The 16918-nt window shown below is 46.0% G+C and overlaps 2 protein-coding genes across 14 annotated transcripts in view; one reads left to right on the top strand and one right to left on the bottom strand.

Annotated features, from left to right (window-relative positions):
• The window catches only part of LOC147020466 (uncharacterized), a 5895-nt gene extending 984 nt beyond the window's left edge, over positions 1 to 4911 (bottom strand). The window contains exon 1 of the mRNA XM_085895785.1: positions 1 to 4911. This exon is cut by the window's left edge and continues 738 nt beyond it. Within this exon, the coding sequence (XP_085751911.1) occupies positions 1262 to 3103 (1842 nt within the window). The 5' untranslated portion in view covers positions 3104 to 4911 and the 3' untranslated portion in view covers positions 1 to 1261.
• Positions 1 to 16918, top strand: part of LOC147020464 (ryanodine receptor 2-like) — a 372265-nt gene that overhangs the window by 249200 nt on the left and 106147 nt on the right. For all 13 annotated transcript variants that reach the window (XM_085895797.1, XM_085895798.1, XM_085895792.1 and 10 more), the window contains 2 exons: positions 7923 to 8002; positions 16436 to 16512. In XM_085895797.1, coding sequence (XP_085751923.1) covers positions 7923 to 8002; positions 16436 to 16512 — 157 coding nt within the window. The remainder of the gene's footprint in view (positions 1 to 7922; positions 8003 to 16435; positions 16513 to 16918) is intronic.

Below are 16918 nucleotides of genomic sequence, written 5' to 3'. Positions count from 1 at the left end.
AGCTCCCTAACACCGGGGAGTGCCCCCATGGCACCTCCCCTGAAACGCACACGTGGCAGGCCGGCCTCCCGGGCCCCTTTCCGAGGGTCACCCGTGCCCACAACACTGCCCACGCGGCTAATGGCGCCCCGGGCCCCCGCACCAAGCAGGCGCACCCGTGCCCACTACTCTATCCCGGCCCCCCATGGGCCCATGGCCTACCGCGGCCGACTAGCCTGGTGCCCGGGGTACCCACTCAGCGATACTCACCTTTCGCAGCCACGCTCCCAAGCCCGTCAACAGGGCTCCTGCACCCCTCCAAATGGGTCTCGAGCCTACTTTCCCACCAACAACAAAACGACCTCCATTTTTCAATTTGACTAACCCAGCTAACTCACTTTATACTGACCCCGGGGTCCCTTGGGCGGGAGTCACTCCTCCCCCCAATCACTCATCGCACCATGCATTCCCCATTCGCTCCACTCACACAGACCCGCTGGCCTCACTCACTCACCAAGCGCTCACCTCACAACTCTTCAACACTTCAACACACACACCACTGAACTCTGCCATCCTTCTAACTATCTCCCCTAACTAACTCGTGCTCCCACGTCGTCCCTTACACTAAAGCACGTTCCTTTTAACCTACGTAGCTAAGCTACGTCCCCTCTACACACTCACCAGTCTGTCTCTGTCTCCTAACTCAAAAATTCATTTTATTTCCCAACCTAAATCTCACTAAATCCCTCTAACTAATCCATTCCACGGACTCCATGAGGACTTACCCCTGCCCCATGAAGTCGGTCTAGCTAAGCTAACCCTTCCCCCTAACTAGTTTCCATCCTGTGCCCAGGTAAGGGGGTCCTTCACCCCTTGCCCAGGAATCCTTTGCACCCGAAAGTGAGGCTTGGCTTTCTTTTTTTTTTTTTTTCCATGCGCAGCACCTGCGCGGCAACTCGCGCTCTTTGCACCTTGCAACTGCCCGTGACGTCATGCAGCTGCACGTGTTCCTCGTCCCTCCTTGGACGGGACCATCCGGCAGAGATACCCCTCCTGCCGGATTCCAACCCCACGTGCAGCCATGGCGTCACCGTGCGCATAAAAAAAAAACACAAGCCACACGTCTCGAGGGGTTCCCCACGCGAACACATGTGCTTTGCCCGTTGGAGCTTAACACACACGATCGCGTGGAGAACCCGTCGGTCCAAATCCATTTACCTGCCTAAACTTTGTCCGTCCGCGGGATCGGCAAATCCACCGCGTGCGTTTCCGGACCGGGACTTCACTCTCGCAAGCGAGCACGTGGCGGTCTCGTGCGTTGCACAGCACGAACCGCGTGCTCACTGCTGGGTGAACCCGGCACGGTCCTCGAAACAACCACAGCCGCTACTCGGCTTTCTCTCCTCTGTCGCCGTCTCCGTCTCCATTCCACACACGCACACCTGCGTGTTACGACGCACACAGTCCACACCATCACATTCACACCGGGAGATGCGGCTGCGTGCTCCCGCATGCCAACCGACATCTCCCTCTCATACCGCTCTCTCACACACACGGTCTCCCTGGCACACAGCGACCTTGCACACGGCCGTTCACTCACGCGTGCCTCACTACTCACACAAACCATACTACTCACACGTGGTGCTCCATTCACTCGCGCGGGGGCACTCACCCGCGGTGCCTCACCCACACACGCGAGGGCACTCAACCGCTGTGCCTCATCCACACACCGTGCCTCATCCACACACGGTTCCTCACCCACACACGCGGGGGCACTAACCCGCGGTGCCTCATCCACACTGGCCGTTTCACTCACACACACGGCCTCTTCCACACACGGTGCCTCATCCACACACGGCGTGCTGGGAAGCACGTACTCCAGCACCATCGCCACCACACCACTCACACACGGGGTCGCTTCCACACACGGGGACGCACTCACGCCTTGCACCACACACACAGGGACAACCACACTGGGGATTCGTGTCCCCACAAGGGTCTCCGGGGCCTCTATACCCCCCAAGCTCTCCGTGCACCCGTCCACAGCACTCGTCCCCTCAACCTCGCAAAGCACGACCGAACTCACCTGGTCGTGACTCGCCTCAAGGGGGAATACTCCCTCCCCTCGTTCCTGGAGGAGGCCATCCCGCTGCTCGCACCGGGTCCCAACACGCTCCGCGAGCTCAACCCCATTGTCCTCCACTACCTCTGTGTGTGTGTGTGCGTCACTTACCTTGTCCAATTCACCCTCCATCTCCCGTGTCTCTATACATTTTATTCTTTCTGTCGTCTCCTCGTGTCCATTGGTCTCTGCTTCTTTCTGGCGTCTTTCTCTTATCTTTAAGTAGGTCCACCTTGCTTTCTCCTTAAGTCGCTCCCGTCCTTCCCTGTTTTTCACTCCTTGCTCTTTCACGATCTCCGCGTACCTCATCCTTGCTTTCCGTATTAATTGTTCTTTTCTCTCCCTCGCAATTACTTTCACCTCGTCTCTTGTCTCCCGAATTACTTTTTCCTTACCCGCCTCCACCGCGGGCCTGTCAGCCGTTGCACCCCCTTCCAGCTCGTTTGTTCCGACACGTGGAGTCGCCATTTTAAGTTCCCTGCTCACGGCCTTCATGCCCGCCTGCAGGCATCGGCCCATGTTCTGCGTCTCACCCCGTAGTTCTTTCATTTCCTCCTTCATGTTTGTTTCCATTCCGTTCATTTGTTGTGTATTCGCATCCATCTTTTCGTTCATTTGTTGTGTATTCGCATCCATCGTCGTTTTCACTTCATTCATTTGCTTGTTCATGTCTTTCATTTCGTTTTTCATTTCATTTGTATTTGTATCCATCTTTTCTGTCATTGCCGCCAGCATGGCGCATAGCTGGGCCATGTCGGATGCGCTTGGGTGAGCCGTTTCGGCAGGGGTCGGGGAAGGGTTTTGGTGGAGAGGGGGGGGGAAGGTGTCATACACCGCGGCCGCTGCCGCACCCACCTCGGGCCCTGGGTTCAGTTGGGCGAGTCCGTGTTCCTGCACAATCAACATTTCCTGCTCGGGGATTCCATCCTGGACCATGGATTCTACATTATTACACATATACATTTCTAATACCCCCGGCTCCCGCTCGCCTTGAGACGCCATCTTGCTTCTCGTGAAGGGTTAATTTCGCTCGCTCGTAATTTGGAGGGAATCGGGGGTCGCTTCTCTCACCCCTGGACCGATTCCCGTGAATTTCGCTGGAGACAGGAGAGCCTGTTGTCCCGCTCTCCAATACCAGTGCCGCGAGGAGGGCGATGGATTTGTATCCCACTCCTGACACCAGTGTTGCGGTCTTCGCGCCCGCCGGCGTGCGACGGCCACGTAACTCGAATCGCGGCACGTCGCCCACCGGACGGACAATCCAGTCGTGACCCTCTCGGACTAACGCCGGGAACCAGTCACGGGTGGACCTTTCGGTCTCACCGCGATCGAGCCAATCAGCCCCCGCGTGGGATAGGGTTGCTCGCCAAATTCGAACTACCTAAGTACCCACGCGGAGGGTAGACCGGGCGATCGCACCTCGCCGCAGGTCGACTTCGGACACGGGCCACTTAAGCGACCCGTTCCGTACTATCAGAATAACCGAGCGGTGTTATCGTCGACCTCGACGGTTCGATTAATTATCGGGCGTATTCAGCCCACTACCAACCCTTTACGTGAAGCAAGATGGGGATTCAATGGAGGAAAAGACGAAGCGAAGCGGGAGAACAGTTCAACAATAAAGCACGTTTATTCTCGGCACACGGGAAGCACACAAATACAATTCCACCAAATGCACACAAAAAAAGAAAACACAATTCCATTTACATAAAAAGCAAACATAAAAGTGAAAACACAGTGCAGAGCTAATTCCGACTACCGAGCACACGGCAACACTTATACAATTCTACTTCACAGACGGCGCCGACAACACATACCCAAAACCAAGGAAAAGAAATACCCTCAAGAATGAGGTAGGCCTGGGGCCGAGACCAGGTCGGGCCTACCCGTCTGGTGATGAGACGCGGAGCGGCGATGGCCCCGCAACCCGCGGGCCTCGTGGACAGTGCCTGGCAGGGGGGTGGGAACGGGGCCCCCTTGGTCGCACTATCTCAGCGCGGGGGGAACAGGAGGGGGTTGCTGATGCTCGGGGTATAGAGGATCTTTATTATGTGCGACGAGCGTCTCCACCTCGGCCAGGTCGCGCTGCCGGCCTCCCTCGGGCGCGCAGCTCCTTGCACGACGCGAGCACCCTTCGTCCGACTCGCCGCCTCTCCACAGCTCGTCCCCTCCGTTCCGACTCTCCTTCGCCTCGTTCCGACCTTTACGACTCCCTTCTTCCTCGTTCCGACTTCTTCCTACTCCTTTTACTGACGAACACCGTCCTTTTATCCCCCCGTAACTTCGCCTTTGACCCCCTCCCTTTGACCTTTCAACTCGCTCCCCATTGGCCCGACAAAAAGTGGGCGTGAAGGCTTTTTGATCCACAAATTTGCATATATCGATCGCCCTGGGGGCGGGGCCAATTCGCCCCTCGCTCACCGATTGGACGGCAAAAAGTGGGCGTGTGTCGTTTTGGATCCGTTTTTGAAGCAGAAAATCCGTGATTTTGTACACGCTGTTCAACGTGCGCCCCACACGAGTCCAGCATCGGTGCCCATGAGTGGCGCGAGATGACGGTGATGCGATGGTGGCGAGTTGTGACGGTAAAGGTCATGGCGGTTGTGGTGAAGCGGTGGTTGTGGTCGGTGGTTGATGTTGTGGTTGTGATGATGGCGATTGGTCCAAAATAAAGATAGTAAAAGAAAAACGGCTATCCTGAAGAGTCGCAGCACGTATAAATGACATGTATTCCCACTAGACAACGGGTTTGGGCCTAACTACACATGCACTTACCGAGATACCTCACCTAAGGGACCTGAATGGTGGTTTGCGAATCTGGTAACCACAACAATATATATATATGTATATATGTATGTATATATATATATGTATATGTTTATATATATATATATATATATATATATGTATATGTTTATATATATATATATATATATATATATATATATATGTATATGTTTATATATATATATATATGTATATGTATATATATATGTATATATATGTATATATATATGTATATATATGTATATATATATGTATATATATATGTATATATATATATATATATATGTATATATATATATGTATATATATATATGTATATATATATATATGTATATATATGGAAGCAGGCTGTGTGGTTTGAGTCTAGTACTGTATTAAGAGCCAACGTGGTCACAAGAGGACACATCATTGACTTGGAACTGGGTGAAATTGTTGGTTCACGGTTGGAAAACTGTATCGAAGGTGATATCAGCCTGGGAAAAAGGAGTGAAGATGTCATCATCAAAGAGCAACAGTGGATGGAAGCGCATATTCGACAAGCATGATGCAGAGATATTAGTCCAGATTGTGAGGTGAAATAGGAGACAAATGGCAGACAAACTGTCTGCGAAGTTTAACGTTGGTCGTGAGCATCCTTTATCGTCGAAAACAGTCAGAAAGGAACTTCATAGGATGACATACGACAGCCGGGTTGCTATGCACAAACTGCTTATAACACCTGACAGCATCCATTTGCGGATCCAGTGGTGCAAGGAGCGTAGGCAACGGACTGCCGAGTAGTGGAGGAATGTGATATGGTCTGATGAGTTGTCCTTCACCATGTTATGGACATGTGCACGTGTGGCGATAGCTCTGAGTTCCTGGTTCCAGCAGTAAATGGTTCTCGCAGCAACATAATTGTGTGGGGCGCATTTTCCTTGCATGGCCTTAGTCCACTCATTTTATTAGAAGGCAGGGTTGATGCAACATGCTACGTTACTGTCTTGAGCAAACACCTGTGTCCCATGATGCTGCATTTCTTCTGTGTTGGGAGGGGTGTCTTTCAGATTGATGGTGTTCCAGTCCACAGGACATGTGTTGTTACCGGGTGGTTTGAGGAGCACGAGGACAAAGTACCCATCTTCCATGGCCCCCACAATCGCCGGACCTCAACCCCATTGAGCATTTGTGAGACTGTTTGGAAAGGCACCTACAACAGCAGTTTCCACCTCCATCAAACTGATGTGAATTGAAGGACTTCCTTGTGGAAGAATGAGGCCAACATTCCTGGATAACAGTTCCAGACCCCGTGTTGACTCCATGCCACATCACTTGCATGCTGTCTAGGATTCATGTGGTGGCCCAACACCCTACTAAGTGACTTTCTGTTGGTGATTCCATTTTTTTGTCCTCTACCTGTATTAAAAGGGGAATACAGGCTTTTCTTTCAGATTTCTTTATATGTAAGTCTCTATAAAAGTTGTTTTTGAGGAAGAAGAGAGGAAACAAGCAATATGGGACGTGTCTTCAGAGATAAATGGATGTAATTATTATTAATAATACTAGTACGTGCCCGTAAAAAAAAAAAAAAATTAATAAATAAATATTCAAACCGCGAGCAACAAACAACAACCACACAGGCCGTTTCTTCGCTCTCGCGTGCCCGTACGTGCGTGGCCCGGAAGTTCGCATATTATTCGCAGTTACGATTATTCACAATTTAGTTTTAATCCCCAAATATTCAATTAGCGCCAACGTATTTTGCCTTTTCGCAATGTCATCGCAAGGAAAAACAAAAAAGAAGAGAAGAGAGAAAAAAATACTTCCTGGTTCGGAGCACACCAGCTCACTCTGATGTTACCGAAATTTATGCACCGTCTAATATGAAAATGATCATAACTTGGGGCATTGTGTTTATTGATAAATGCACATCAGAAATCGAGAAATTATTCCAATACACGAAGTCATCACTATCCGGAAGCCCGTACGTTGTAACCTGTAATGGGGAACGCAACTGAGCTTCCCTTCCCCATCGGCCACGCCCACGCAACAATGTGTCTTGTCATTGGTTTGGTAAATAAATGGCCATAACTTGGGAAGCACTTGTCCGATTAATATCAAATCTTGAAAAGGCAAATCCTCAGCCCAGGTCGAAAAACCAGTTAAAACCAGTACACATTTTCAACTGGTCTCTATTGGTTCTAATTGGTCTTTAACTGGTCTCTATTGGTTTCAACTGGTACCAGTTAAATTCAGTCAGAATTCCAATTTCCCAGTTGAAAAAAACAGTAGCTCATATTTGTACCAGTTAAAGTCTTACTGGTTCCAGTTGATACCAGTTGCAATATACTGGTCCCAGTTGATACCAGTTGCAATGTACTGGTCTCCCAGTTGATACCAGTTACAATGTACTGGTCCCAGTTGATACCAGTTAGTTAAATACAATTGTATTTCAACTGGTAATATATCACTCTATTCCAATTTCAATATTAAAACCAGTAAGAAACCAACTGGCTTTACTGGTACCAGTTGGCTACTGGTTTTCAACTGGTACTAGTTGACCAGTAAGCTACTGGTCTTTACTGGTTTTTTGACCTGGGAGGTCCCCAGCAATATACGTGGCAAGTTTTAATTAGATCGGACCAGCGGTTGTCGAGAAACAGTGGTCACACACACACACACAAACACACACACACACACACACACACACACACACACACACACACACACACACACACACACACACACACACACACACACACACACACACACACACACACACACACACACACACACACACTGCTGGAATTATAGAGAGATGTCTTCAGATGTTGTCAATCGCAAATTATCTCAAGTTCTCGGTCATTCCTTGTGCATTACATCAAGCACATTGATTCTCTTGAAGGGTGTAGGAATAAGATGATCCATAAAAGATTCAAAATTGCTGAAATTTCAGAACTGTTCATTGAAATATGAACGTGTTGCCATTCTTCTTCCTTCCCCATAAATTCGTTGTCACATTTGTTTTTTCTGCTCACACCTTGGCCTCATGTAGGAGAGAAAAGCCCAATGGTGAAGTCGACCTTGAAGCTGGGCATTTCACTCCTCAATGGCGGAAACAACACTGTGCAAAATGTAAGATTTCAAGCGCTGTGTTCGCTATTTCCCTAATGTCCTAACTTTTTTTTACTCAAGTTATCTTAGCTTTACCTCATTAAATTAGTATGGTGACACCTTGTCTCTCTGTCATTTATGTTTCCTACAAAATGCCAGCAGTGGTGAAAGTGTTTTTGGTGTGTGTGTGTGTGTGTGTGTGTGTGTGTGTGTGTGTGTGTGTGTGTGTGTGTGTGTGTGTGTGTGTGTGTGTGTGTGTGTGTGTGTGTGTGTGTGTGTGTGTGTGTGTGTGTGTATTGTTATGTCCGTCTTCCTTCTTGGGATTACAGTGCAGTAATGGTCTTTCTTTTGATTTCACCTGCTTGTCTGGTTTTTTATTTTCTTTTGAGTGGACTTCGATAATGTTACACGGGGAAGCACATGGAACTTGGACACAGGATGAAGCCCTTTGTGTTAATAAAGCTGCGCTACATCTACACCACAGTGATTCGATGTAACAGTTTATCAATTTCATTTCACTGAGAGGGTGGGGGAAGGGTGGGTGAAAGAGTCGGGATGAGAACAGCAGAGCAGGCACATCGCCAGGGTGATACATATATATATATATATATATATATATATATATATATATATATATATATATATATATATATATATATATATATATATATATATATATATATATATATATATATATATGTACATATGAGGCCCCACGAGGAGTGATGTAAGCGACATTTTTTAATGATATGATGATGATAGGCTCGGATGATAGGGTAAGGGTTAAAATAGTGCGATATGGCATTAACTCCAAAATGGCCGATGTGTCCCTTACATCACTCCTCGCGGCGCCTCATATATACATATACATACACATATATATCAAAAACATGTGGGGTGTGATGAGCACCCCCCCCTCCCCCAATCTCCATTGGACATAGCCCTACACTAAAGCGTCGCCTCCAACCCGGAGGCCTGAGCCCGGCGACTCTGTCAAACAGATGAAGACTACATGGTCAACATCAGTTAAACATCAAACCGAGCCGCCTATCTGGATTTCAGGCTTGTTTGCCCTCGTCAGGACGGCATATCGATAAATATCGAACCAATGATGACCACATTTGTCGTTTATACGTTTTACCGTGTGAGACATAATCCGCGGTGACGGTCACCATAACAGTCAGGAGGTGCATCTGATGTATAAACGACAAATGTGATCATCAATGACTCAATAGAGGTCGCTGGCTTCATCAGGCACAATAGAGGCTGTCTATTGTGCCTGATGAAGCCAGCTGAAAAACCAGCAAAACGTTGCCTGAGACCGGGTCTGCTCTCGCTTTTTAGCTCAAATTCGTGGAGTCGATCGAGTTTTTTTACTTTTGGTTGGTAGCGTCTTCTTCTTCTTTAAAAATGCGTAATCCCAATCTTATCCAAGACATATATATATATATATATATATATATATATATATATATATATATATATATATATATATATATATGATCTGGGTCTTTTAGGTCTTTTGGGTCTTCGGGATCTTTTTGGTCCTTGGGGTCCTTTAACAAAATTTAGACACGTAAGTACATACATGACCAATTGCTTAACCCTGCTTTTCACTTTGCGAGCATGGGCAAACAAAGTTATTTCATTTGGCTTTGAGTTTAATTTGGCATGTGAGTTACGAGGGGGCACAGTTTGACATCTCGTCCTGATCGCCATTTTTGCTTGATACGCCACTGCCCAGGCAAGACTGTTTCGAGGTGAGTTTGTGTCACTTCAGCCTATCCTGCCAGCCCTGGAGTCCCCACCTTTCCTCCTCTATTATCTCATCTCTTAAATCGTTTCCTTTTACGTATAAGCTGTCGATTTGTTTATTTTTTATAAATGTTCCACAGCTCCTCACACCAGGGAATAAATATAATATATTTCCTCGACTTTTTTGCATTCGGTTCACCATGAGCACCAGCTTTCCTCTTGAGTCATGGTTAAAAATCATTAAAGGCAATAATAACCGAAAAGAAATGAATTATTGATTACAGGATGATTACACCGAAGGTATTGTTGATGTGGAGATAGGTACAGTCAGGGCTGCCGAGGGCCACAATGGGCCCGGGGCAAAACTAAGTGTCGGGGTCCCTTCATCGGGGCCCCCTTTCAATTTTGTTTTGTTTTAAGCAAGTATTTGGAGATTTCCATAATTTCATCGTCTGAAATGTGCCGTGTTTCAGGGTAATTGGAGTGTTATTCACTTATTCTTACATGCATATTTGTTTAACACACTTCATCCTGATGGAGTGTAGCCAACACTCCTGTGTTCATTTGCGTCATTACGTTATTACCTTGATTGTGATTATGTAAGTTGTTCCCACGGTCGTATATGAGGGAGGGTGTCACTGCCCATGTCAATAAATCATCCTGAGTGACTTGGAGGGAGATACTAATAAAAAAGCTTCTTATAACAACACTAATGATAATAGCATAATATTAATGTTATTACAAAACAACATTAATACTAATAATATCCCCCCACCCCCTTCCCCAAGGGGTTTTTCCTCCTTGAACAAACACCGTGTTAACTTGTATAAATAGCTTATCATGGCGTTTCATGGGGCTTGAAAACGAGGAAGAAGAAGAGGCCTTCCAGAAATTAAAAAAATAAAATAAACCACAAGCACGTATGATTACCTTTTAAAACAGTTGTATATACTGTTGTTTTACACTAAACTGAAAGAAATCTGGAGGAATCTAACATCCTTGAGGCATTTTCTGCTTATCGTGTCCACCACAGAAGAACGGATCCGAGACTAGATCGACTGTAATCTATATGCCCCAGAAAGGATAACAACATGACCTTTCCTGTCACTCTTGCAGGGAGTGGGTGTACTGGTCATATGACAAAAAATTGATGGAATAATTATGGGCCCCAATTAGGTCCAGGCCCCAGGGTAGTTACCTCACTCCTCCAAGAGCCTTGATTTTAACTATACCAACAAAGTTTGTTTTTTTGCCTGTAGTAGTTCAGTGTTGCAGATTTGTGGAGTTGTTTTGTGTGTCGCCTGCAGCTGCTGGTTGCATCACTTTGTGGAAGCACTGCTGTGCCACTGAAATAGCACCCCTCTTAACAATAAGCTGGTACTCATTTTCCTGACCTCAGAAGGATGACGGGCTGAATCCACCATTGACTGTTCGGCTGGGTCGAGAAGTTTGTACATTTTTAAGGAGAGAAGAAGAAGAGCGAGCCTCTTAGCCTTATCTCGAGCCTCAGGAATCACCTTGTTGGATGATCAAGAAGAAAGGCGGCGCCATTTGCTGTGAGCGGACCTGGTACTGAGAGGAGCGGTGTGGCAATCTCGATCGTGAGAAGAAACTGTATGATGGTTTGTGGGCCCTGGCGTTGAAGACGGTCTGCACTAATTACCTCACGTACGTGACCACAGAGAGCGACTTGGCACCATTTCTGGTGTGCTATCCCATGTGGTGGCTATGTGGTTCGACGACTGTGAGGCTCCTGAAAGGTCCTCTCTAGGCACAAGCTGAGTTCCAGCATAAAAGGGGGATTTTATTTTATTTTTATATTTCCCCTTGTCTGTTTTTTTTTGTGACTGAGTGGAGACTTCTCAAATTTGGCTTTAGTTTCCCTCACTTTTCATTATCACTCGTTGATTTATTTCCATTATAAATCTTTGAATTATTTTTATTAAACCATTATTTGTTGAATTTCCTTGTGTTTGTTTGTTCATTGTGGGTTTGATGATAAACCAGTGTGCCTCCATTCTGGTACGCGCTCTGCCGCCTTCTGTCCCGCGAGTGCCATAATCTCCAAGAATCTCAGCTGTTCGCCTCCAACTGAAAACCGTTCGGCTATCCATCCAGGTCAGTGTTAACCTGACCGATCATGACAACTGGGTCAGGAGTAATATATAACCGAACCGGCCTGAACACGACAATATCAAATCCTTGTTTAACACTTACATATTTACCATTCCAAAAAAAATCTTGCATTTTCTGCCTGCCTCTCTGGAAGGATCATGATTGAAACCACTTATCTATTTCCAAAATCAACCACTGGAAGAAGTTAGGTCTCTTGATCAGTCATGACCTCTCTGGGGCCAACCACGTAGCAAAGCTGGCCTACAAATTCAAACACAGACTGGGCATCCTCCATTGATCAAAATCTTTCCTTGGAAAAATCAGATATTACACTCTTTGTTCTCTTCGCCCTCTCATTTGCTCAAGGTCATCTGCCATCTGCTTGGAAATCAGCAAACATTACTGCCCTGCATTAGAAATGTGCAAAAACAGATCCCTGCAACTACAGACTAATCAGCCTTCTCCCTATCATCAGCAAGGTTATGGAATCCATCATCGCTTCAGACATTAAATCCTTCCTCTTCTCCAATGGCTTGACTTCCGATCATCAATTTGGTTTCTGACCAGGTCACTCTGCCTTGGATATGCTGCTTCTGCTCTCCCAACAATGGATGGAGGTTCTCAATGCTTGACATGAAATCAGAGCTGTATCCCTGGACATATCACGTGCTTTTGACACGGTCTGGCACCCTGCCCTGCTCACTAAACTCTCTTCCTATGGTATCCAAAGCCATCTCCACTCATGGCTCGCTGACTTTCTCTCCTGTCGCAGTCAACGTGTGGCCCTAAATGGAGTTCTCTCGTCCCCTCTTCCAGTCCAGGCTGGAATTCCTCAAGGCAGTGTTCTGCGCCCTGTTATTTTCCTGGTTTTCATCAATGATCTGTGGAAAATCCTCTTTATCTCTTTACTGATGACTCCACCCTCTGCCATACCATCCGTCATCCCTCAGACTGGCAAGCCGCAGCTTCTTCGCTCTCTGCAGATCTGCATAAAATCACAAACTGATCCAACACGTGGAACATGTATTTCAATCCTGACAAATCTCACACTCTCACTATGTCTCTCCGAAAGGACCGTTTAGAACCCCCCCCCCCCCCACCCATATACTTTCTCACAATCCTCTGGAAGAAGTTCTTTCATTTAAGCTTCTGGGTCTCACTATCTGTCATTATCTATCCTGGGAAAGCCACATTTCCAACCTGGCCTCCAAAGCCAGTCACCGACTGAGAATCCTCCATTGTGCAATGTCCTTCCTCGGCCCACCTGAGCTCTTGACCACATGCAAAGCTTTCGTCCACACCCTGATGGAGTACTGCTCTCCCCTCTGGGCTGGTGCTCCTGCCTCTCACCTTTCTCGGCTTCACGCTGTGGAAACCAAGGCATTTTGGATCATTGGTATCTCTCACGATGAGGCTGAGTCTTTGGGCCTCTCACTCTGTCACCGCAGGCAGGTCGGTGGTCTTTCTGTCTTCTACCGTCTCCTTTCCGGTCTCGCCCTCCCTGCTCTGTCTGCGATTTGTTCCCACCACATTTCCGCATGGCGCTCAAGGTCCGCCAACAACCCCCTTCTGGTAAAACTACCAAAATCATGAATCACTGCTCACCTTCACTCTTTCATTCCTCTTTTTTCCCGTCTTTTGAATAAACTCCCTTACTCTCTTCAATCCCATTCTTCCCTCTAGGCCTTCAAAACAGCTGTGCACCACTACCTCTTATCTTCCCCCATCCAAAATCTTGATCTTTTCTACCCCCGTTAATCCACCCCAAACTCACCTCCTTCCAATTTCCTGCTTTCCTTCCTGAAAGTCCCTGTAATGTCCATCTTTTATACCCCATGTTCCCCATCCCATCCCTCTCCCTTCCACAGATCTCATAATGTCTCTGTTCCCCACTGTTTTGTCCTTACTTCTCCCACCCCTCTTGTCTCATCATTCTGGATGGTTTCTGCTGTGTGTTGTGTGTTAGCTCGCATTCGAGCCTTGACAATTCATAAAATAAAAAAGTCTACCAGGCATTTGTCCAGAGCTCAATGGAATACTGCTCTCCCCTGTGGGTTGGTGCTCCTGTTTCACACCTGTCATTCCTCAATGCTGTGGAATCCAAAGCTCTAAATGTCATTGGTATTTCCTACAAAAGAGTACAGAGACTCCTGCTTTTTTACTGTAGACAGGTTGGTGGCTTTTCTGTTTTCTACTGCTTCTCCTCAGGTCCTTCTTACTGAGGAGTTGTCCTAATGCCCCCACTGGTACCACAGCATATTTTGCCATTTCTCACCTTCCTCCTTCCTCCATGAGCCTACACTTTGCATACAAAAAATTAATGTACAGTATGTTACGGGTTTGATGTTAACATGACTGAAGGAAACTGATAAGCATGTACCTTATGGCTCGTTGTACCATTTAGACATCTGGGCAATCTGTATCTGACAGATAATAAAAACTAGCATAACCCGCGCTCTGCGCGACATGTTGGGGTGGGTGTGTTTGAGAAGGGAACTGATGCAGAGTATCTAGTAATTTTACTTTAATGCAGTAAGTGGAAAACGATTTCACTGTTTCAGAACCATTTTATTTCCTTTTATTTGTACCCTGCACCTCATATGGTCTTTGAGATAATGTAAGCCGAATATCACATTACTCGAGCGCAGAACAAAGTCGAAGATAGCGCGACACGAAACCACAAACTCGGAAATAATATATAATTTTATTTTATTATTTTATTTACTTTTTTTTTGTACCATGCACCTCATATGGTCTTTGAGATAATGTAAGCCGAATATCACGTTACTCGAGCGCAAAACAAAGTTGAAGATAGCACGACACGAAACCACAAACTCGAAAATAATATATAAGATGGATCCCACTGTATTTGCTCACTTTCCCCCCACCCCTTCAGCGCTAGATTCAAGTGTGAACTCTCTGGTGCCGTGGAGCATTCTTTTTGGATGCACGACTGCTCTGTCAGTTTAGGCTCTGACCCAAGTTCCGCCATCTAAAATTCCTTAAAACTGGCTGCTCTTCCGGTATCTCCATCTAGACAATCACATATCTTTTCCTGTTGAATATAATATTGGTCACCAAATGCTGACTATACAGTTTTGACATAATAACCAAGAAATGGCTGACTAGTTATGTGGCATCAATATTTTGGCCTGACGGAGTCGTCGAACAACGGACTTGCATATTGATGCCTCCTGAACAAATTGCTGTGTCATTCCGATTTTAGACAGCTTGATCATCTCATCAAAGATTCTGCTAAATAGCAACCTGCTGATATAATAAAATGGCTGCCAAGTGGAAGTTTGCATCATGACCGGCATAACATTATGATTGCAGATTAGCTCAGCTGAAAGTTCAAATCTAAATTATTTCTGCCAAAGGAACCACCAGGATTATCCTGTAGTTCCACCTTTTGCCTCCACCACCGAAGGTGAAGGAGGTTATGTTTTCACCCCTCTTTGTCTGTTTGTTTGAGCCTGGTGTTGGCTTAGTGGTTAGGGTGGCTGGCTTGGGATCATAGGGTCCTGAGTTCGAATCCCGTTGGCCACTGAATTAACACCCTGTCATCCTGTCATCAGCCTCAGCCTGTCATCTTCACCTGGGGGTTGACTCAGCCTGTCATCCTTCTGAGGTCGGCGCAATGAGTACCAGTGTACTAGTCCCAGTGTATGCCCCGGGTAGAATAGGTGTATCATATCCCTGTGTGTCGTAAGAGGCGACCAGGGTTGGTGTCAGAAAGGGCATCTGGCCATAAAACATTGCCTCAACAAGGGAGCCATGGTGCATGGAGCCTGCAAAAAAGCTAATCCCTGTTCAGCAGGGGAAAATGGCTGCAAAAGGGATGTTTTTTTTTTTGTCTCTTTGTTTGTTTGTGTGCAGGATATCTCAAAAAGTTGTGGACGAATTTGGATGAAATTTGATGGGCAGGTTGGGCGTGTGACAAGGATGAACTGATTAGATTTGGTGAAGATCCGGATCTGAATCCGGATCCGACTACTATAATTTTTTCAGTGATTCTTCAACATTGAGAGATCGGGTAAAAATGATATATGGCATGATATCACAAATGGTTATGGACGGATTCAGATGAAACTTGGTGGACATTTTGGGGTGTGACAAGGAAGAATTGATTCAATTTTTGTGAAGATCTGGATCCGATAATTTTTTCAGTGATTCTTCACCATTGAGAGATAGGGCAAAACTAATATATAGCACGATATCTCAAAAAGTTGTGGATGGATTCGGATAAAACTGGTGGACAGGTTGGGTGTGTGACCACGATGAATTGATTCGATTTTGATGAGAATCTGGATCTGGATACGAGATTTATTTCATTTGTAAAGTGATTCTTCACCATTGAGAGAGAGGGCCAAAAACGATATAGTACTGTATAGCATGATATTTGAAAAATGTATTGGGCCTGATATATTCTCGTGGATCAGGAATTATGTGACGGAGGTAAGCGCTCTACCGAATGCCCTTCCAGTTCAACAAGAGACATGCTGAAATTAGTTGAAAATTAATTGATTGCTCTTGATCCTTAAGTGTATAAGAACTAATCACAGGAACTTGCCATTTTTGCAGAAAATGCTTGATTATCTCAAGGAGAAGAAGGATGTTTCATTCTTCCAGAGTTTGGCAGGTCTTATGCAGACGTGCAGGTATGAATTTGTTTGTCATTATGACATAATTTCATCTTCTCATCACGAAAGTAGGGCAGGAATCATTGTTTCATATTTTTGAATCGCATCATTGAATTCATAGAATGAGTGGAGGCATACAAAATGTTAAATTTATAATTATCAAAAGCCAGACAGAGCATCTGCTCTTGTTTATTTGCTAAGTATAGAAAATACTCCCAACTGTAATTTTGAGGAAGTACTGAGATGTAACTCAAATCTAGGGCCAGTAATGCATTTCCATCTTTATAATGACTCATGTTTGTTACGCAGACCTCATTACCATATTCACAGGTTCTCTTACGTGTTTCTTTTACACCTTCTATAACCCAATCATGCATTGAACTGGCATCTCATGGGTTCAGAGCTACCTTCAGTAGTGGAAGTG

This window comes from Eptatretus burgeri, chromosome 9, assembly GCF_056783735.1.
Source record: "Eptatretus burgeri isolate ZD-2024b chromosome 9, Ebu_testis_v1, whole genome shotgun sequence".
Classification (NCBI taxonomy): Eukaryota; Metazoa; Chordata; class Myxini; order Myxiniformes; family Myxinidae; genus Eptatretus; species Eptatretus burgeri.
This window is presented reverse-complemented; position numbering and strand designations above follow the sequence as displayed.